We start from the raw sequence: 20,759 nt of genomic DNA, 5'->3' as shown, positions 1-20,759 counted from the left end.
TCGTACTCTGTATGTAGCAGAGTGTGTAAGGCAGGGCTCCAGGGGCTTGATGACCCTTGACCTTTGTGGCGACCCCTTGCATCTCTGCAGGGTCACACCACGGTCAGCTACTCCAGTCAGACGTACACAAACACACACTCACGCATACACAATGAGATATATCAACCCCCTCCTACTAATACATAAACACATATTTACACATAACACACCCTATTTTGCTGCAGGTTGCATTTGAGTACAGCCCTCTTCCACAAATTCAGATGAGATGATTGATTGATAAAACCTCTGGTCAAACCCATCTAATTCCGGCAGAGCTGTGTGTGTGTGTGTCTGTGTGTGTTTACATTGAGTTCATCCATCTTCCTATGTGGTTGAGAAGGGGAGACACAGAGAAGACATCACTCATATTTGGGTTCAGGAGCAGGTCAAAAAACAAACACACATATCTATCTATCATCTATGTCTGTCTGTCTGTCTGTCAATTTATGTTTCCCTCTTCATTCTCTCTCACCCTCATAACTGCTGACTCTTTCTTCCTTTTATCTCTCTCTCTCTCTCACTCTCAATTCAATTTAGCTTTATTAGCATGACAGTCATTACAACCGTATTGCCAAAGCAAGAGGCACAACAACAGACAACCATACATCAACAACACCATTCAAAAACAACATAAGGAACGACAGTCAGTATTGTCCGGAACATGTGGCAAAAACAAAGCGTCAAGAACAGAAAACAACAAATCAAAACAAAAACAGCCAAGTAAATAGCTACAGTGAAGTGGACAACACATATTACAAATATAATTTCAAGGCTGGTCACACTACACTCAGGTTTTCCCTCATTTCTTGGCACTCCTTAAGAAATTGTCCAGATAGGGGGGCTGTGTGTCCCTCCCCTAAGAGTAATTTTAGCTTTTCATCATCACACAGTGTGGTGAACAATGGTATGAGGGTTTCAAATTTATTAAAGAAAGGCTGTCTGGTATTTCTGTATTGTTGTCTCTCCCTCTCTCCCTCTCTCCCTCTAAACACCATCCCCAGCCCCAGTTCACGTTGTTTCGGTTTTGAGGAGGAGTTACCGGTGTGGCGTCATCCAGACTCAGGCGAATCACATAGTACCCCTGTTCAATCTTAGATTTATTAGCGAGATGTGCCCAACCATTCTCTCTCTCTCTCTCTCTCTCTCTCTCTCTCTCTCTCTCTCTCTCTCTCTCTCTCTCTCTCTGTCTGCTTATTTATTTATTTCCCTTTCTCCATTTATGGTTCTTTTTTTTCACTTTCCTTACCTCTTTCACACACATGTAATAACACACATACAAATAAACACAAAAATACAACACTTATGCACTAATACTCACTGCAAGCTATTGCCCAATCAACTATCACCAGCATCTCTGGACCTCTGTCTCCACCTACTGGTAGAACATGGGGTAGTTTAATCCTCCTCTTCTCTCTGAGATAAACCTCACACCGACCCATCCCCCATCCCAGAGTTACAATGACTCTCATGTCAGCTCTTAGTCACAAGCTTTGCTGGTCAAGAGTCAGAGCCAATCATGACAACCCTGTCCCAGGTCTGCAGGTCCTCTGAGCTTAGCAGGCCTTGTCATAGGGAGAGAAAGAAACAGAGGCTGAGGCAGGGAAAATGGATGAAGACAGTAGGGAGATTCAGAGGGATAGAGGGAGGGAGGGAGGGAGGGAGGGAGGGAGGAAAAGAGGGTGGGGGTGGAGAGAGACTGAGGAGGGGGAGGAAACAACCTAATTAATATTCGTAGCCATAAAAATGAGACGTGGGAGCAAGGCTAATTTTATTAGCCCATTAATCTCCCTACACTGCGATGTCACCACAGTCAACCAATGCGATGAAGAGTGGAGCAATTATAATCTTTGTCACATGCACACACACACATGCACACAAACACATTTACAATAGTTAAATATACACTGATATTGTATCATGTCTGTAGTAATAGTCAGATATTTAGAGAGGGAGAGAGGGGTGCTCTATGATTTAGTGAATTGACATAGAGAAGAGAACAGCATCAACAGGATTTGAAAAGAGCCCTCAGGAACCAATTTAGTCACCAGACTGGAGCCAAAAGATCAATGTGTGTGTGAACGTGTGTGTGTCTTACCCACAAATGTTTCCACTTTACCAGGTTAAAGCAAACTCACTTACTCACTCACACTCACACACACACACGCACACGCACACGCACACACACACACGCGTGCCCTGTGTTCTGGTTAGTTTGTGCCTTCCGTCAACCTGACGTCACAACTGTTAAATTATATCACCTGATCAAGACCACAATTGCTGCTCCGAAATCTGCTGTTTATAATAAGAACTAATGGGGGACAGCTGTGCCTAGTTTCAGATCTTTCTCTCCCTTTCTCTTTTTGTCTTATCTTTCGTTCTCTGTCGCCCCGTCTCTCTTTTGCTCTACAAAGGTGCCTGGGTGCCATCTACTGGTCAGGTATGACCACAAGGAAACACCGCATCCATCCAGGTTTTGTGAAGGACGCGAGGAGCCGCCACGCCTGCTTCCTAACCCAATCCTGTTTCATGCTCTTCCTGTTGCCCCGTTGCCATCGCCTCCTGAGAGTATGATAACATTAGGGCAGCGTCTGGAATGCACAATTTTACTTTCAGTAGGCTACACAGGTCTACTGTTGTATGAAGGTAAACAATAGGGACATACTATTTCGTAATTTAACCGTGCCAGGAACTGGCCCATACAGGTTCGCACCGGTCCGCAATTGTAGCTAAGGCGGTTGACGCCTCTTTCACTGCAAAAGGTGTTGGTGGGTCACAGGGTCGGACTGGCCGTCGGGAGAGTCGGGAGATTTCCCGAATGGCCGGTCAAACGGCCGCGGCATATTGCAAAAAAATTAATATATACAATAATAATAATACACGGTCGTGGGCCGTTTTTCAGTCCAGACCTGCGTCATACTAGTCAAAAAAGCATGCTCGCATACTACAAAATTATCTGTAGGAGGACATCCTGGTATTTTGGCGTAGTCCTACCTAGATAAAAAAAGATTTATGTCCTATGTTGGTAGAATGAGTTAGTCCACTTCCACATGACACTTTTGCGACTGCATTTGCAGATGAGTTTATGCTGATGAGCTGACTTCCTATATCATTTTTACTCCACGAGAATATCTAAAATATTTAGTCTTTTCGAATCTCATCCCATTTTCTGACAATTGAATGAGACGTGATACTCAAACCCGACTCCAGTGTACTCAACACGAAAACAAACGAGCCACAGTCACATCCGATTTTCTTATCCAATGTGCAAGGTCAACATGTATAAATCTCACTTATAACAAGCAGTTAACCTGAGCCTGTGTTCTGCAGATGGGTCCATGCAGCCAGCTCACTGACCCTCTGTGAATGGTTAACTTCTGTCCTGGGCAAGGATTGTCCGACTGAAGCAGTAGCAGAGTTTATGATTAAAGGTGGTGTCTGTCTTGGATGAATATCCCTGCCTGTAGCGTGAAGTCAGACTGTTGTATCTGCCATAAACAGGCTCCATCAACAGAGGCTATAGTTGTATGTCCCTTTTGGATAAGAATGCAAGCTAAGTGAATACATGTTAATGTTCCACATTACATTTGTCCATACATCCTATACATCCTAATGTAGATTTTATATAATGTATGGTACAGACTACCACTGAGTCTATATGGTACTACAAGTATACTCTCGTTTTCCACCGTCACCATAAGAGAAGTCTCAGGGAGGCTGAAAAAAAAACACTGACTGACTTCTGAAAGACAGTTTATTTCAATACAAAAGAAATTGAGAAATACCAAGGCAATGAAAGTCATTCAAAGGTAAATCAGATATAAAACCATACAATATTATTGATAATATAAAAATACAAAATAAAGAAGGATTAAAAGATGTGAAATACCCCCAGTATATATGAAGCAAACCATTTTTATATAATTAACCTGATCCAGCAAATAGATCTGAGTTGTGGCCAAAGACTGTGAGAACCAACATCACAAGAAGAGTGCAGCACTGAGGACCCTAATTTGCGTTACCCTTGGGGGGCTTTTTAGCACGTGGCACCAGGAACATGGATCCGTCAGAGGCCTGCTGGAGGGAGTAAAGACTTGGGGAGTATGGCTGCCCTTCCTCATCCCTCAGTTTGCTAAAAACCTCCAGATAGAGGCTGCCCAGCTGCACCCTAAGCCCCTTCAGGGAGCTCTCTCTTTGGGCACGCTCCCCCAGCAGACGGACCCTTTCACTCTGGAGCTCCTCCATCTCCTCCTCTAAACCGCTGATGGACGCCATCTTACGTTTGCGGCAGTTCTGGGCTGCCACCTTGTTCTTTCCCCGCCTCCTGATGTCCCGGATCAGAACCAGCTGTGATTCTTTAAGCTGGTGACATGTCATCAGTTCATTGTAGTCATCAACAGGAAGGTTAATAATACTGTCTACAGCAAAGGGGATAGACAAAGCCCTGGCTCGCTGCTCATCACGAGACATACAGCCCCGCCCCCTGGATCTGGAGGACTTTCTGGACTTGGTGAGACGCTCAGCATGGCCACGGACGTCTGTGAGGGGATTGGTGTCTGGAGAGGAGGGGCCTGATGACGAAAGGGAAGAGCCAAAAGATGATTGGTGGAGCATGCTGTGGGATGTCTTTTCCCCATGTAGTGATTGGCTGTGGCTGGGATTTGTAACCATCTCCTCTGTTTCTGATTCACTGAAGCCCCAGGAGCCGTCATCCTGATTGGATGCCCCAGATGAGCTTGTGTCTATCCACACTGCAGAATCTGTAGACTCACCATGTGGATGGCAGAGTAAGTCTTCAGCGAAGTCAAGGTCCTCCCAGTTAGGGGGACAGAGGTCCTCCAGGTTAGGGGGTGATAGGTCCTCCAGGTTAGGGGGACACAGGTCCTCCAGATTAGGGGGTGATAGGTCCTCCAGGCTAGGGGGTGATAGGTCCTCCAGGTTAGGGGGTGATAGGTCCTCCAGGTTAGGGGGTGATAGGTCCTCCAGGCTAGGGGGTGATAGGTCCTCCAGGTTAGGGGGTGATAGGTCCTCCAGGCTAGGGGGTGATAGGTCCTCCAGGCTAGGGGGTGATAGGTCCTCCAGGCTAGGGGGTGATAGGTCCTCCAGGTTAGGGGGTGATAGGTCCTCCAGGTTAGGGGGTGATAGGTCCTCCAGGCTAGGGGGTGATAGGTCCTCCAGGCTAGGGGGTGATAGGTCCTCCAGGTTAGGGGGTGATAGGTCCTCCAGGGGAAAGGGACACAGGTCTTCCAGGGGAGAGGGACACAGGTCTTCCAGGGCAGGATCAGATAGGTCCCCCAGCAGAGGGTGAGCCAGGTCCTTCAAGGGAGGGTGGGCCATGTTCTTTAGGGGCCGGGATGACAAGTCCTCCAGGGGAGTGTGACACAGGTTGTCAAGCAGAGGGTGAGACAGGTCCTCCAGTGGAGAGTGAGAGGGATAGGGGATGTTGTGGGATGGCAGGGGACTGGGAAGGAGGGGTGTAGCTGTGGCAGGGTAGTTTAGGTGGCAGTACTGGCTGTAGTGTTCCTCCTCCACCACTACGGGCAGACTGCTGTAGTTCTGCTTCTCTCCTACCAGACTGCTTTGCTCCAGGATCTCTGATACCTGCATACTGAGGTTGTGGAGCTCTGGGTGAGATAGCAGCTCCAGCCAGACCTGCTCTGCCTCCACACTGCCTGAGGGGGACTGGGCGGCTGAGGGGGGCGATCGGACCTGGAGGGGTTTTAGGAGGGGTGAATGTTGGGATTGGGGAGCAGGAGAGACTGGGAGAGGTGACGGAGCAGGTGTAGGGAGGCAGGATGGGGCAGGTGTAGGGAGGCAGGATGGGGCAGGTGGAGGGAGGCAGGATGGGGCAGGTGGAGGGAGGCAGGACGGGGCAGGTGGAGGGAGGCAGGATGGGGCAGGTGGAGGGAGGCAGGACGGGGCAGGTGGAGGGAGGCAGGACGGGGCAGGTGGAGGGAGGCCGGATGGGGCAGGTGGAGGGAGGCAGGATTGGGCAGGTGGAGGGAGGCAGGATGGGGCAGGTGGAGGGAGGCAGGACGGGGCAGGTGGAGGGAGGCAGGATGGGGCAGGTGTAGGGAGGCAGGATGGGGCAGGTGGAGGGAGGCAGGACGGGGCAGGTGTAGGGAGGCAGGATGGGGCAGGTGGAGGGAGGCAGGACGGGGCAGGTGTAGGGAGGCAGGATGGGGCAGGTGGAGGGAGGCAGGGAAGGGCAGGTGGAGGGAGGCAGGACGGGGCAGGTGGAGGGAGGCAGGACGGGGCAGGTGGAGGGAGGCAGGACGGGGCAGGTGGAGGGAGGCAGGACGGGGCAGGTGGAGGGAGGCCGGACGGGGCAGGTGGAGGGAGGCAGGACGGGGCAGGTGGAGGGACAGAGGAGAGGGAATGTTTAGACAGTTTTGGGGACGCACTTTGAGAAGTCAGCAGCACTGACAGCATTGGGTTCTGGGTAACAGGTGAGGGCTGGGGCATGGGTAGGGCTGGGGGGTTGACCACAGGGGAGGGGACCTAAAAAAGAGGGAAGAAGAGAGGAGAGGGAGGTAGGGAAGGAGGGTGAGAAATACATTTTTGTATATTACAGAAAAAGTTAAATAAATACATTGAGAGTCATTTCCTATGGACAGCACAAAAAAACATAGAAAGTATGACCAACATGCAGAAGAAAATTGCTTCTTCAATGTTGAACAAACCAACGGTATGATACGATAACATCAGTTTGTCTGTTGGTAGGTAATTTTCTATTCTTGGCTATCTCTTAAGGTACAAGATCCCAGGCGCCAGAAACATGATAGGATGTCGGTACAAAGTCATTTCCTGCACGCACACCTCTCCATTATCTTATCAACCAACTGAACATAGTTTATGTATGGTGCCAAACAAAACAGACTCCCAAAACTTGTTTATTTGACTTAATCAGATGAATGATACACTATTACACTATCACAACATATAAGATGAATGATCCATACACTGTACAATATTTCTGTCTCTATGGGAGAATGGCTGTTCCGTGGACAGCATGTTGGTAATTACAACCATATAAAACGTGAATGATTTAAGTGTGTGCGTGTCTCACCTGCATGTTCTCATCCAGAGGAAAACTGTCCTCCAGCAGCTGCATGCACTCAGCGAACGACAGAGTCTCCTCCTCCATCTCACACAGCATGGGGTCCTATCACACACACACACACGTACACACACGTACACATTGCTGAATTAGACTCAACATCTCAGGCAGGGTTCTCCAGGCACCGTGTACGTGAGTGACATCATCAGTCTGTGTTGGTCTGACCTTGTGGGTGGAGCCATGGTCTCCATTAGCATCGTCCTCACTAGGCAACGTGAGCGGGAGGGGCGTCAGCTCCCCCGTCTCTTCGTCCAGATGCAGCCCCCGGCGACGCCCCTCCTCCTTCTCCTCCTCCCTCTGCCGGAGCTCCTCCTCCTCCCGTTGCCTCCGGCGCCGTAGCGACGCCTCCTTCTGGCACAGGCGCCGGTCGAAGACTTCTCGGCCCGCCCCCAGGTCTACGTCCTGCCTCCAGAGGATGTCCACCAGCTCCATCTCCTGGAGGGGGGGAGGGGGGGGGGGTGGAGGGGTTCAAACACTAATGATACATCAGCCTGAGAGGCTTCCACCACAGAATCTGCCATTAGACCAAGAAACTGTCCTCTAAGTCTGAGAGCAAGTACTCAGTACTGTATCCCGCCATGTTCTAGTACATCCTCAAGTGTTGTCGCAAACCACCTCTACTACTCTGGTAGACTGCTGCAGTGTTTTTAGCTCACAACCGGCAGGATAGTGGGTGGGTGTTTTTTTTCTTCTCATTGACCCCCGTGACCAATGAGGTAGAATGTGTGTGTGTGTGTGTGTGTGTGTGTGACACTGTGACCAGCGAGATTTGTGTGGAATGTGGAAGCTGTCAGTCAGGATGAAAGGAGCAGAGCTAACCTTGACTCCTGCTCCATGAACTTACTGAACCCTCGCTGTCCTCACCACACCTCACTACGCCCCTTTTCCCCTCCATTTCTTTCTCCCTTTCTTTCCTCCTCCACCCCACCACCACCACCACCTCTCTCCTCCTCTGTCTGCCATTGGAGTGCTTGGTATGCTGTATATGGCCATGGTGAACAGGTTCCAGTGATATAATTCGTAGCCTGGCAGAGCAGCATGTGACCTGTCATATAACAGCAGACATGGGCGGCCAGGGCTGTTGGTGAACTTCTCTGTTTACAGACACTATAGAGGGAGATAAGCTGCCTATTCACCCTCTCTATCGCTTCCTCAATCCCACTCTATCCCTCCCTCTTTCTTTCACTGTCCCTCTCTCGCTGTCCCTCACTCTGTTTCTGATCCCACTCAGCAGGAATACCTGCTTACCTGGGCGTGGGTATTGGCGAACAAAGGCTACAGGTGGCTGTGCTAGGGGTGTGTGAGAAAGTTGCGTGAGAATAGCTGGGCCGTGTGATGACAGACAGCTGCAAGCTGATTGGTTCGAAGTGTTATCTCATTCTGGCTTTCACCTCAGCCCCAGAAAAACTCAAGCATGCACACATACACGCCTCCCTCAGTTTTACACATCCATCATGTAAACACACCTTTCGGAGTGAAAGGTTGGATAAGTGTATCTGGCAGGTGGCTTTGGGTCCGGGTGAAGGGTGATTAGTGTCAATCTACATAAAACAATTTAATGAATACATAAAAACCATGTATACCAGTATAATATGACAGATATTGGTTGTGGTACTATGGTCAGTCTCAGATGTTATTACTGTGTAACAGATTTCAATCTGTGGGGATTATGTGACATTTTGATACAAAATCTGAAGAAAGTCACTGTTCCTACACAAGCACGCCATGCCTCCCTTTCACTTTCACCCACATATTTGGGCAGGGTTCCAAAACACAAAAGGTACCATTGTGTCTAAGCCTGTATACAGTACATTTACAAATATTACACGTGTTATTAAATTAAGGTTGTTATTATTTATTTTGTAATCTAATGTCAATATTTTGTTCCCAACCTACAAAGTGGATTAAATACTCAAACCGGGACGGGGGCCGTCCCTGAGCCGAGGGGGCTCCAGACATACGACCAAGAACGTCTCAAGGATTTGAGCCCTATATAAATAACATACACACAAATATCGAAGGACTTCATAGGCTCGGGACTACACCGTTAAGCTCGAAGGCAACGCTTTTGTTAACCGGTTGATTTTAGGCCCGCTGCTCCAACTGGAATCTTGAGAGCCCGGAAAGCTGCGAGGAAGGGACTTGCGAATGGGTTTCTCTAACCAGACCTCGAGAGGCTACCGTGACTAAGCAAAATTTGACCAGTCTCGAGCGTGCAGCACGAAATCAGAATCCATGGTCCTGAACAGGATTTGCTATGAGAGAATTATGTTCCTTCTTAAATTATATCGTGGCGGCATAGCCTACAGTCTGCAAATAGGCCTTGCCATTCCCTCTAAACTGTCATCTATTTAGTTCAAAATAAATTTATAATACAAATACATTTATGCATTTAGCAGAAAATAACAATATGGTATTCAATATGAGGGGATTATTTTGTTTTGGTTAGTCTAGAGTAGGTACAATATCTGGCTAGATACGTTTTAGTGTTGTTACAACGTGCAGGAGGACAATTTATCACAACGAGAAAGCTATATTACCTATATTTATATAAGCTAGCTGTGTGATTCCCTGGCTCATATCTATATCTCTCAATCGTTAGACCTACCTGAAGACCAAGATCCTCTGACAGGTCACCATCCAGCATCTCTGTACCAGTCATCCAGTCGTAGCTGGCCCTAAAACGACAAGCGTCACGAGTCTTGGAACCACTAAATTAACCTTACAGGCACAAAATCTTCCTAGTCCGATTTACAACTTCTGAAGTGAAGGAAAGTATGAGTTCTGGAGAGAAACCAGAACCAAGCCACCACAGACCCCCGCCCTTATCGAACCCCCTCTGTTACGGAGTGAAGGGCCCTGCCCACATGCGGCAGCCAGTCAAGGGCGATCTGAAGGCGGAGAGGGGAACGCCCCCGTCGCCAATCTCCTCTGTATCGTCAAGCTATCTTCGTTTTCAGGATGTATTCCTGCCATCCAGTGGTGTATTGCGGTTACTACAAGGCTGATATCTTAACTTATTTTACAACACAGAAGAGATTGTGTACACACAGACAGCATCTGCAAACTGTAGGTGGCATTAAACTCTGTATAACTCGAGACAACTATCAACTCGGCAGCAAACTTCCCTTCGTATGCCTGCGCTAAGGTATCCTATACTTCTCAGCGTGAGGAATACAAGATGTTATGCGAGAGCGTGTGAAGTGGTTGAAATGCGTGAGACTTGAGAGCCAAGTTTGAATGAATTAATGTGATATGAATTCCCATCTCTTCCATCTTCTTTCCAGTTTTCCCCCTCTCTGCCCGTCCTCTCATATATTTCTTTCTACTTTTTTTATGTCCCCCTCAGCTTAATCTTTTCACTTATCTTAAAAAAAAAACATGTAGCCAAACACTCAGCCTCAACCTTATTTGAACAGGATGTATTTACATTTATGCATTTAGCAGACGCTTTTATCCAAAGCGACTTCCAAGAGAGAGCTTTACAAAAGAGCATAGGTCACTGATCATAACAACGAGATAGCCCCAAACATTGCGAGCAGCCAAAACATGAAGCATACATTGTGGAAAACCAAATAAGTGCCAAAGGGAAGAACCATAAGAGCATGCAGTTAAACAAGTTACAATTGAACAACATGAAACTCCCCACAAGAGTGCAAGAGTGTACCTGTAGAAAAAACAATCAACAGTAAAAATATTTCACAGCGAGTAGCGAGTCTGCTATTTCCCCCATAGAGAGTGGTGCAGAGAGGACTAGCAGAAAAGGTCTGGCTCTGAGTGCTCAGCTCCGTACAGCACTCTGTCCTCCAGATACTCAGTGCATGACACGACTGGGCTATGACCTGCTGCTGCTCACCAGCCAAGGAGCCATCCACCCATCGATTAACCAAACCACATACTCATCCATCCATCCACCCATCTATCTATCCAATCAATCCATCCGTTCTCTAATCTTAGTAGACTCTGACCGTAATTCTCAGACACAACATGCTCTTAAAGATGACAGACTGCTACACGCACAGAGAAGCATACACAGGAACCTGAGATGTGGCACTGTGCCACCCCATAACCCCTCCCTCCTCCTTCTCTGAATGACCCAGCTAGGTTGGTCTTTGATGATAGAGCAGATAAATCTACCTGTTTCCCCCTTTGTAACAAGATCCCGACACACACCAGAAACACACCGTTAAACTGGTTCCCTGTTGGTAGGGCTGCTAGATCAGAGGCTGAGGAAGGACTCTGGGACTGGCCTGGATTACTGCTACACAACTGTATGTGTGCGGAAAGAGGGAGAGTGTTGGGCGGAAGGGGAGGGGGTGAGAAAGGGGGCTGGAGTAGGAATAAGAGTGAGACACCCTGTGTGTGTGTGTGTAGGGTGGTACCTTCAGCCTTAAACCTCTACATTACACTACACCGTGAGGAGCGACAAGTAATATGCAAACTCCAGAGAAAGACTAGACTAGTTTCCACTATAGCCATCTCCACCATAGAGGAAGAACATGAACACATACTGTATCTCCACAGAACATAGAGTATGTTTCGACCCTCCGCAATAGATGGAGACATACAACATTCATTCAAGCATTTTCCCATACTATATTTCTATATATTCCTACACTTTTAAAGTTGAGATCAATCCCTGCCCCGCGGTCTATAATGTCATCACTAAGGGACAGACTAGCTGCAGCAGAAACATGCCAAGGGGATTCTACATTCCTGACTAGAATAGACTTCATCACACAGCATGCTCATGTCACCACAGGAGAGGAAGCAAAATGTTAAAATAACTATCATTAAGGCAGGCATGCAGATGGATGGACAGACAGGTGGATGGTCTTCAGGTCTAAACCTGAATCTTATAGCTGCCTATACTTGTTTTTTGACAATTGCATGTCTGCTCAGTGTCCACCAGGGGGCAATGTAGGCCTAGCCTGACCACACAATGTAATCGTAACATTAAGGAATCAACCTTATTAATCTATCTATACCTTATAAATGTATGTCCCTCAATTTCATACAATATGTTATGAATGACAGGACCAGTAGGTGGCTCTACTCCTGAAAAGTAACTGCATATTTTTGTACCATGGTTGACGTTCAACTTCAGCATTCATTTCCAGGATAACAATTGTAGAAATAGAACGGATATGCTGCCCCTAATATCCTATCAGACACACTGTGGCCAGTCTTTTACAAACATGGGTCTTCAGCAGTATGTTGGACAGCCCAAAACGGATTGTTAAGAACATGTACACTGTGTGACCAGACAGACAGACCTCATGAGCAAACACAATAGCAAGCACAGACTCTACTGGCATATCATAGGACACACACACACACCCACACACACACTGTAAGACAACCACACACCTGTTTTCGTCATGGAGCTTCCATTACTCGGGTGCCTTTTCTATATATACCCTACCAGTATTAACTGGGAGAGTCTTGCTGCTGGGGTGACACAGATGGCTTCCCTCTGGTCTGGTGTCATGTGAGTGGCTTGAAGAGTCTTATGTTTAAAATAACATTTGTACAACCATGACAGGCCAGGTGGCTTTGACAGGCTGGGGGGAGACCACTGCAGCGTCTTCGCCAGTTCTTAACATCAGTAATTATATTTTAGACCTTACCTAAGCTTTTATAATATTTATACCATGATTGACGGATCAATTATAGGACATTCGAAGCTTCTTATTCGAGGTCATTCATTATCTGTCTTGATTGCAAATTCTATCCACCTGGTGGCGCAAAACTCTCGCGTCTGTCCTTGACCAAACTGCTTCCTGTTTCAGAAACGTTTATTCAGTCTCATCTTATGATTTTGTTTTATCTCGTTAACTACGCATCTGAATTAAGTAAAGTTATAAGTAAGTAAGTAAATAAGTAAAGTTTAAAATATTTCAAGTCTTAAGTCGAGTATCATATTAGGTGCGTTCGACTTCATGCAGCGCCGGCGTCGCCTGCAGCCGCCTGCAGCCCGGCTGACTTGAAGCAGCCAATGGCATTCTCAACTTCAAGGCAGCCGGCTGCAGCCGGCTGTCTGCGCCGCCGGTGCTGCATGAAGTCGAATACACCTATTGTAATCTTACGTCACATTCGGCAGGGCGGGGCAGTGCTCCATTTTTTATAACGAGGTCGTTTAAGACATCACAGGAGTAAAAGAGTAGTGTCTGAACTTTGGACTAGTCATTCAGTCAAAGTCGGATCATTTCCTAGACAGCGGGTTGACCAGGGAACACATACTGACAGTAGCTTACATTTTGTGAATGCTAAAATAGTCGTTAAGATGAAGCGACATCTCGTATGACGTGGAAGACTAGTCGACCTCATACCAGCCTACTTCCTTATATCAGCCTACTTCCTCTTATATCACGACGTGATGTGACCTTACCTTTACAATCCGCTGGGATCCTTATAGCCTACATATACACAATAAAGACATCTTATGGAATTTAAATCCCCTTCATATAAAGGGGTTCATACAACCTATTATGAACATTATGCTTGTCAATTTGTGTTGTAGTTTATTATGTGGTGTAAGTAGAGTAACTGCAGACACGTAATTCACCCTACTTCCTTGACTGAGGCAAACACAAAGACACAAACATAATTCACAACTTTATTTCTTTTTTCAGATACCATAGCTACCATTTTTGTGCATACCACTGCAGGTCCCAAAGCCAGTAGTGGAATAGGACCGGCTCCATCAGTAGTCAAATAAATTAAACTCTCAACAGTTCCTGTTAAACCAGGGAATACAGTGTCCATTCTTCCAGGTAACAGACCTCAACCTTCAGTTACCACCACAACCATCTCTTATCCCAGCTAACTGATCCAACATGGAGGATGCTGATCAATAGGACGGATACAGCATCTCTGCTGAATCAGGGGTCCATTTTGAACATGTTATGAGTTAGATGGTTGCCCCTACATGCCATGACTGGAAGAAGTCATTCTGGCCAGTAAAGATTGATTATTGTTGATTACTGATGTACAGATTCTCAAGAAAGAAAAAAACAGCAAACGCAGTACTAAAATCACATTGAACTTAAATAATGAGTCATCAGGTGGTTTTATGACGTGGCAGATTTGAGGTATCCCACCAAGTCTTGCCGTTCACCCTTCTTCTTGATGCCAGCGAAGATCATCTTGGTTCCAGGAATGTATTTCTTGGGATTCTCCAGATACTCCATCAAGGTATCGGTCTCCCAGGTGATGCCTGTAGGACAGCACAGCGAGTCAAGTTAAAGACATTGTTCTTTGTATGTTGGCTGGAAGTGGTCATGGCTGGTCCATGGAGGATTCAGGCTGGCTTACCTTTACTCTTGTTGGCGTCTGTGTACGAGTAGCCCTCAGCCTGGCCCGTCTTGCGCCCAAACAGCCCCCAAAGGTTGGGCCCCACTTTGTGTTTCCCCCCCTCCTCCACGGTGTGGCACTGAGCGCACTTCTGGACAAAAGCCTTCTTACCCTTTCCGATGTCTCCCATGATGACCTGCCCAGGGAGAGGGAGGAAAAACACATACGTTTATTGTCTGTGTGTAAGACAGGGGTGGGTGTATGTGAGTGTCAGTGCATGGGAGAGAGAGTTATGGTTTGAGGATGTTATCCTCAAACTTGATGGAGCTACCACTGAAGGTCACCACAGTAGCTGGTGGCTAAAGGGACATTAACGTCTCCTCAACAGTAGAGCTTGGACTATCTAGATCTATGAGAGGACCCACTTGTCTAAACGAGTCAAGTTAGTAGCCTTGCCCGACCAAAAGCCAATCTTGGACTAAGGATGGTTTTAATTGATTTCCACTACGAAGTAAATCAGTACCTGTTTTATGATTAAGCCTGTGATAAAACGCTGATAAGGTAGCCAGCTTGCTACGACTGTAATAAGCTTAAGAGCGTAGAGGTGCTGGGCGGTCAACTAACTCTCCAGCTAGTAGCAGCCTAATACACTGATATCTGTGGAGCCGGCGCTATGATGGCGGGCTGGCTGGCATTCTCCATCAAGGGCAGACGAAACAGTTACACAGATATACCCAACAGGCACATATGTTAACCATCAGAGTGAAAGGCAATGCCCACCTATTCAAGGTTAGTGAGCTGTAGAGCGGGAAAGGCATCTATATGCCGCCAAATTTTTTATCACATCCCCGGTCTAGGTTAGCTAACCAGCTATCCAAGTTCTGACTATACAGTACCATATAGCCTACTGTCGGCTACTGTACTACTGTACCTACTGTCACACTGATCAAGCCAGCTACAAGCCATCGTAAAAATTGCATGTAGTCTGTCAAATGAAGATACATTTCGACAACATGAGTGACACAAGAAGTCAGGGAAGAGCATGAACGAGCGCATCTGTCGTATCCTATGTAACAATAGCATAGCTACCGTAGAGAAGCTTTACGCAATCCATTGCTATTCTTCAAAGGACACACAATACTGTTACCCAGCTAACGCTCTCCCCTTTACAGAAACAACCCTACTGGCAATATACTCTTAAATCACAATAGAGAAAATATTATCTACCTTTGATTACAGTCTGATTCCTTAAAATTCCGCGAGACAGGGACAGTTATCCTTCTACTGCTATCACCGGCCTGTAGATCGGTTCTGCGGTCGGAGAGAAGGTCACATCACTTTAGAGGCACCGGCATTTGACGTCACTGCCTAGGCGTTACCCAATCACGTGCAGTCTTTCGCCGAATCTCGAATTGGTCCTGTCTCCACATTCCGCATCCTCTTCATGCCGATGCACCTGCCAACCCTTTTAAGGACATCATATAAGGATTTAAATCACCAAGCCACAAATTATTTGTGTGAATATACATGTGTATATTCAGAGTACAAAGAAGACTAGTTTGTTATTTTTCCAACCGGTGGTTTAACTTGCTGACACGTCTTATTGCCAACGAAATTGCTCTTATGACACCTAATTACAGCCTGGCAAGATTGATTATTTAGGAACAATTGTCTGAAAATTACGAAAAACTAAATGACATGTCTGGGCGAGTCATAACCTACCAAGGGGGTTTGGATAACATTGCAGTTTAGCTGAGGACACTGTGCTCTGTGTCGTGTTACAGAAACATGTTCTTAAAGCAATTATTTGTTGGGCGGGTGCCTGTCAAGATCACCTGCCAGCATCTGACGTCATCCTACACCAGTCTGACGTGAATCATCTGACGGAGCCTGCCCATGGAACCTCTCTACGGCTAGAATATAACGCCAGTGGTCCCCGCCTATTGAATATGATGATATTTATCATCATGTGGGCACAATCATACTTTCCAACACCTTAGTCGGCAATCCCCCCCTCCCATATTGGGTAGGTAAATGATGTTATAACAAGCCTTGTTACAAGGGAACTATATCGCCCATCATGAAACTGTGGGTCTTACTTAGTGGGCGGTATCAACGCCACATTATGTCCAGATTACTTGCGGTCCAGTGTTTCATAACCCCGCGATCACCATCGTCATCATCACAATGACACTCTCGCCATACATTGACCACAGAGCTGAAAAAGTGAATTAGCGATTGACAACTGAAACTGAGGTGAACTCACATCACTTGACTCACCAAGCGCAAATCTTCCGTGTACCGTTGCCAGGGCAATTCGTGTTTACCCTACAGCCAAGTTATAACGTTTACATTTATTAATTTAGCAGACGCTTTTATCCAAAGCGACTTCCAAGAGAGATTTTTACAAAAAGTGCATAGGTAAATGATCATAAACAACTAGATAAAACGACATCATAGCTCTTTTCATATGTATTTTATATCACCTTAATTTAAATTAAGATTACTAGGTTAACGTATAGCCTATAGTCCTATGTTTGGGGTGCGTTATGGTAGGCTACGTTAATTCTGACGACAGTTGTGTGAAGGGGGATAAATATCAATGACCTGGCAACCCACATAGCTACCCAACAAAAATGGACGACTACTCCAGCAAACAGCCTCAAGCAGAAAACCTCGACGATCCTCCAAATAGCCGACTCTTTCTCGTAACTAGTCGGTCTGTCTCAGAGGATGTTATACGTGATCATTTCTCTGTCTTCGGTGATATACAGGGGATATGGGTAGTGAAAGACAAGCAAACTAAAGAATCAAAGGGGGTCTCCTACGTAAAATTTGCCAAATCGTCGCAGGCATGCGGGGCCATGGAGGAGATGCACGGGAAAACGCTACAGGAAGGAACAAAACCAATCAAGGTTCGCCAGCTTCTAATAAATGCTTCGTTTAGTCTTGCGTCTGGCTAACTAGCTGTTTACTACTGTAGAGCGCAACTAGTTCTTCTATGCATGCTGCGCACGACTTAGCACTGTGGCTAACTATCTATAGCTAACGAGTGTCTTCTGTTTCAGGTGTTCATCGCTCAGTCCCGGTCATCAGGGCGCCACCGAGACGTAGAAGATGAGGAGCTCACGAGGATCTTCGTGATGATCCCCAAGACTTTCTCCGAGGAAGACCTAAAGGACACGTTCAAGGTAGCTACTGGTACCACAACCAGATACATTGAGTAGCGAAGCCAATAGGTCAACCCTGTGTTGGTACAATCTTTTTCTATGGCTCTGGGTACTGTTATTCATTATCATACTTCATTTTATGTCTTAACCTGGTTGTTGCTTTGGACTTCACAGGAAATCATGTCATATGTCTGTATTGGTATGTTTTCCCCAAGCATAGTCTTTTGTCCTTAGTAGGTAACCCTAACTCTAGTACACGGGGTTGTCCAGACATTGCAGTATATTGCCATACTAGTTGACACTATTGTTCTCCTACCTGCAGGATTATGGAGACATTGAATACTGTGTCATCATTAAAAACAAGAGCACGGGTGAGAGTAAGGGGTTGGGCTATGTCCGCTACCACAAGCCCTCACAGGCCGCCGTAGCCATAGAGAACTGTGACCGAGGTAAGGGACCTTCTCTCACATGTACACAACTTAATAAAAAATGGATACAGTCATTTATGGTGCAGCCTACAGTCATACAGTAGTGTTTCTGGCCCAGCCTACAATTATACAGTAGTGTTTATGACCCAGCCTACAGTCATAAAGTAGTGTTTCTGGCCCAACCTACAGTCATACAGAAGTGTTTCTGGCCCAGCCTACAGTCATACAGTAGTGTTTATGGCCCAGCCTACAGAGCGATTCTGGCCGAGCCTCGCAGCAGAACCTCAGGGCCGGAGGTTGACTACAGTAGCGGCTCAAGATCTGACCACATGACCAGCGGAGACCTGACCATGAACACATACCCCTTTGCTTCCTGTAAGTGTATCACACACACACACACACACACACACACACACTCAAAGAGGATGCATCAGGGCCTGCATGTGTGAGTGTGTGTGTGTGTGTGTTCCTCCCCAGCTGACCCTGGCAGCTACGGAGGTGACTACAGGAGCAGTGACATCATCACACGTTGCCTGATGGTGTCATCCAGGGCGGCGCTGACTCAGGAGCAGATCTACGGCCTGTTTGACCTGATCCCTGGGATGGACTACTGTGAGCTGCAGAGAGACACCTATGGACTCAGCAAAGGTAGATCACACCCTTTAACGTGTAATCACACACACATACTAGCCCACATACTTAAAATGACATATTGTCATTTGACCCCTCCAGGCCACACCGTGATTCGCTACAACAACTTGGGTTCGGCTGTGTATGCCAAGGAGAAGCTGAACGGATTTGAGTACCCCCCCGGCAACCGTCTGGGAGTCACGCACATTGACGACGGAGAGGACAGGACCAGGTATCCTTGGAAACCCCAGATACACTCATAGATTAGCTGCAGTAAAAAAAAAAAATCATCCCAGCCAACCCGTGCTCTTGTCTTTCTTCCTTTCTCTCGCCTTCCCACTCTCAATCCCCTTCAGTCCAGTGGGGAAGATGGCAATGCAGTTCGTGGCGGCCCAGATGATGTCGTCCGTGTGGAACAACCCCAGCAACCAGCAGCTGAAGAGTGGCTCTGTAAGACCGGCACAGCCTGTCAGATTAGTGAGGGAGGAAGGAAGATTGTCTTTCCAGCATGGTCTCTAATCATGTGACCACCGTGTGTGTGTGTGTGTCCCAGAGTTACCAACCATGCCCGGCGCCGCGCGTGCAGACGGACGTTACGCTGCCGTCCCTCAAGAAGCTGGCGCCCTCCGACAGCCGGGTCAAAGAGCGCCTCTTCGTGGTGTTCAGCCCCGCCCCTCTGCCCGTGGATGTACTGGAGGATGTCTTCTGGTAACCACGGCAACCTCTCTCCTCGTTCTTTCTCGTGGCCCCCCCCACCTTTTTCCTTGCTCTTGAAATGACAGATCCTGTGTCTGTCTGTGTGTGTGTGTAGCCGGTTCGGTTCCCTAGTGGAGGTGCACCTGGTGCCAGGGAGGAAGGTGGGCTACATGAAGTATGCTGAGAAACAGAGCGCGGACGACGCCATGGCGATGCTGCACGGGCGCGTTGTGAACGGCGTGAGGATGAAGGTGATGCTGGCGGACCCGCCCAGGGAAGAGTCCCACAAGCGCCCCCGTACCTACTAGTCCAGCCGTGAGTACTCTTGAGTGTGTGTGGGTGGTTGGAGGGTGTGTGTGTGTGTGGCAAGTCCCTCTTTATGGTCTTTACCTGCGTTGGAGCTCACATGAACTATTGGACCTGAGTGGTGAGTTCATGTCTGCAGGATGACTCGTCAAACTGCACTACCTCACACTAGTCTAGCAGCAGCAGGCTAACAGTTAGCTGCTCTAGCCCACTTTAGCCTGGCTGAAAGGCTAACTGTTACCTTCTGTATCCTGACCAATTCTAGCCTGCAGGCTAACTCCATCAGGACACGGTTGAGCTTTTTCACAGCTGTCCTGTTTTTGTTTCTGCAGAGACGGTCACATGACCAAGGACGGACATGACTGGACAGACGCTGACTGGACACGACCACAAACACACGACCGTACCACGACCACTGGACCGACCCAACTTCGACCCGACCCTGACTGCTGTACCTCTGTGTCTCTAACCTCTAACCGTCTCCTAGCCTCACCTAATCCTGGAGGATGTCTGTATTGTCGGAGGTACAATATGATTTGTTATTAGAATGGGTTCATTAAAAGCTGGAATGCTGGTTGTGAAAACATTTGAGTTGCCTAATAAAACTGTTGGAGTTGGAGATTTGTTCCGTTTTTTTTTCTCAAATCACAGATCATTTGTACACACATCTTTGGATGTGAATAAAATGAAGAATCATATTTCAACTTGCCATATCCTACCACCAATCAGCGTAAAGGACAGCGCTTCATTTCAAATGTGTTCCTGTATGTGTTAGTGTTGAGTGAAAATCTACCTGTCTTGAAACTAAGCCCCATACACACTATCACCCCAGCCTGTAATCCTAATCCCTCGCTCCTGCTGTTGGCCCTGGGAGACCCCGACAGCACCTCAGCTCCTCCTGCGAAGGAGATGCTGCAGTTGGTTACTGTGTGCCTCCTGTGTCCTACACCTGTTCTTGTTTAGGTCTAAGTCTCGTTTCCATGTAGTGTTTGTGTGTTTTGAATGGAAACTTGCTACATCAGCAAGGTCAAGGGTTAAAATCAGGGTTATGGCCTTATCTCAGTATAGCCTGAGGTC

The 20,759-nt window shown here is 47.2% G+C and overlaps 3 protein-coding genes across 5 annotated transcripts; 1 reads left to right on the top strand and 2 right to left on the bottom strand.

Moving 5' to 3' along the window:
• Positions 1 to 3,772: 3,772 nt before the first annotated feature.
• On the bottom strand, positions 3,773 to 12,881 carry LOC134007532 (nuclear factor erythroid 2-related factor 2-like). Of its 3 annotated transcripts, XM_062447040.1 has the most exons (6): positions 9,765 to 10,016; positions 7,322 to 7,591; positions 7,106 to 7,201; positions 6,393 to 6,537; positions 4,951 to 6,104; positions 3,773 to 4,902 (listed from the first exon to the last, which is right to left on the bottom strand). In XM_062447040.1, exons 1-6 carry the CDS (start codon positions 9,816 to 9,818, stop codon positions 4,045 to 4,047), a joined length of 2,577 nt encoding a protein of 858 aa, XP_062303024.1. In that variant the 5' UTR covers positions 9,819 to 10,016; the 3' UTR covers positions 3,773 to 4,044. The 3 variants fall into 3 exon arrangements, with proteins under 3 accessions (XP_062303024.1, XP_062303025.1, XP_062303023.1); XM_062447041.1 differs by lacking the exon at positions 9,765 to 10,016 and adding an exon at positions 12,527 to 12,881 and having other exon boundaries at positions 3,773 to 6,104; XM_062447039.1 differs by having other exon boundaries at positions 3,773 to 6,104; positions 9,765 to 10,015.
• An 881-nt stretch (positions 12,882 to 13,762) lies between these two features.
• LOC134007618 (cytochrome c) lies at positions 13,763 to 15,835 on the bottom strand. The gene is made up of 3 exons (XM_062447201.1): positions 15,680 to 15,835; positions 14,474 to 14,648; positions 13,763 to 14,375 (listed from the first exon to the last, which is right to left on the bottom strand). The coding sequence occupies exons 2-3, from the start codon at positions 14,640 to 14,642 to the stop codon at positions 14,230 to 14,232; spliced, it is 315 nt and encodes a 104-aa protein (XP_062303185.1). The 5' UTR covers positions 14,643 to 14,648; positions 15,680 to 15,835; the 3' UTR covers positions 13,763 to 14,229.
• A 1,226-nt stretch (positions 15,836 to 17,061) lies between these two features.
• On the top strand, positions 17,062 to 20,289 carry rbm45 (RNA binding motif protein 45). Its single transcript, XM_062447394.1, has 10 exons — positions 17,062 to 17,367; positions 17,521 to 17,643; positions 17,945 to 18,071; positions 18,297 to 18,425; positions 18,528 to 18,698; positions 18,783 to 18,912; positions 19,037 to 19,130; positions 19,234 to 19,388; positions 19,492 to 19,691; positions 20,015 to 20,289. The coding sequence occupies exons 1-9, from the start codon at positions 17,089 to 17,091 to the stop codon at positions 19,682 to 19,684; spliced, it is 1,401 nt and encodes a 466-aa protein (XP_062303378.1). The 5' UTR covers positions 17,062 to 17,088; the 3' UTR covers positions 19,685 to 19,691; positions 20,015 to 20,289.
• Positions 20,290 to 20,759: the final 470 nt, after the last annotated feature.

Source organism: Osmerus eperlanus, chromosome 21 (assembly GCF_963692335.1).
Source record: "Osmerus eperlanus chromosome 21, fOsmEpe2.1, whole genome shotgun sequence".
Taxonomy (NCBI): Eukaryota; Metazoa; Chordata; class Actinopteri; order Osmeriformes; family Osmeridae; genus Osmerus; species Osmerus eperlanus.
Note: the sequence above shows the minus strand (reverse complement) of the source record. Positions and strands in the feature narration are given on the sequence as shown.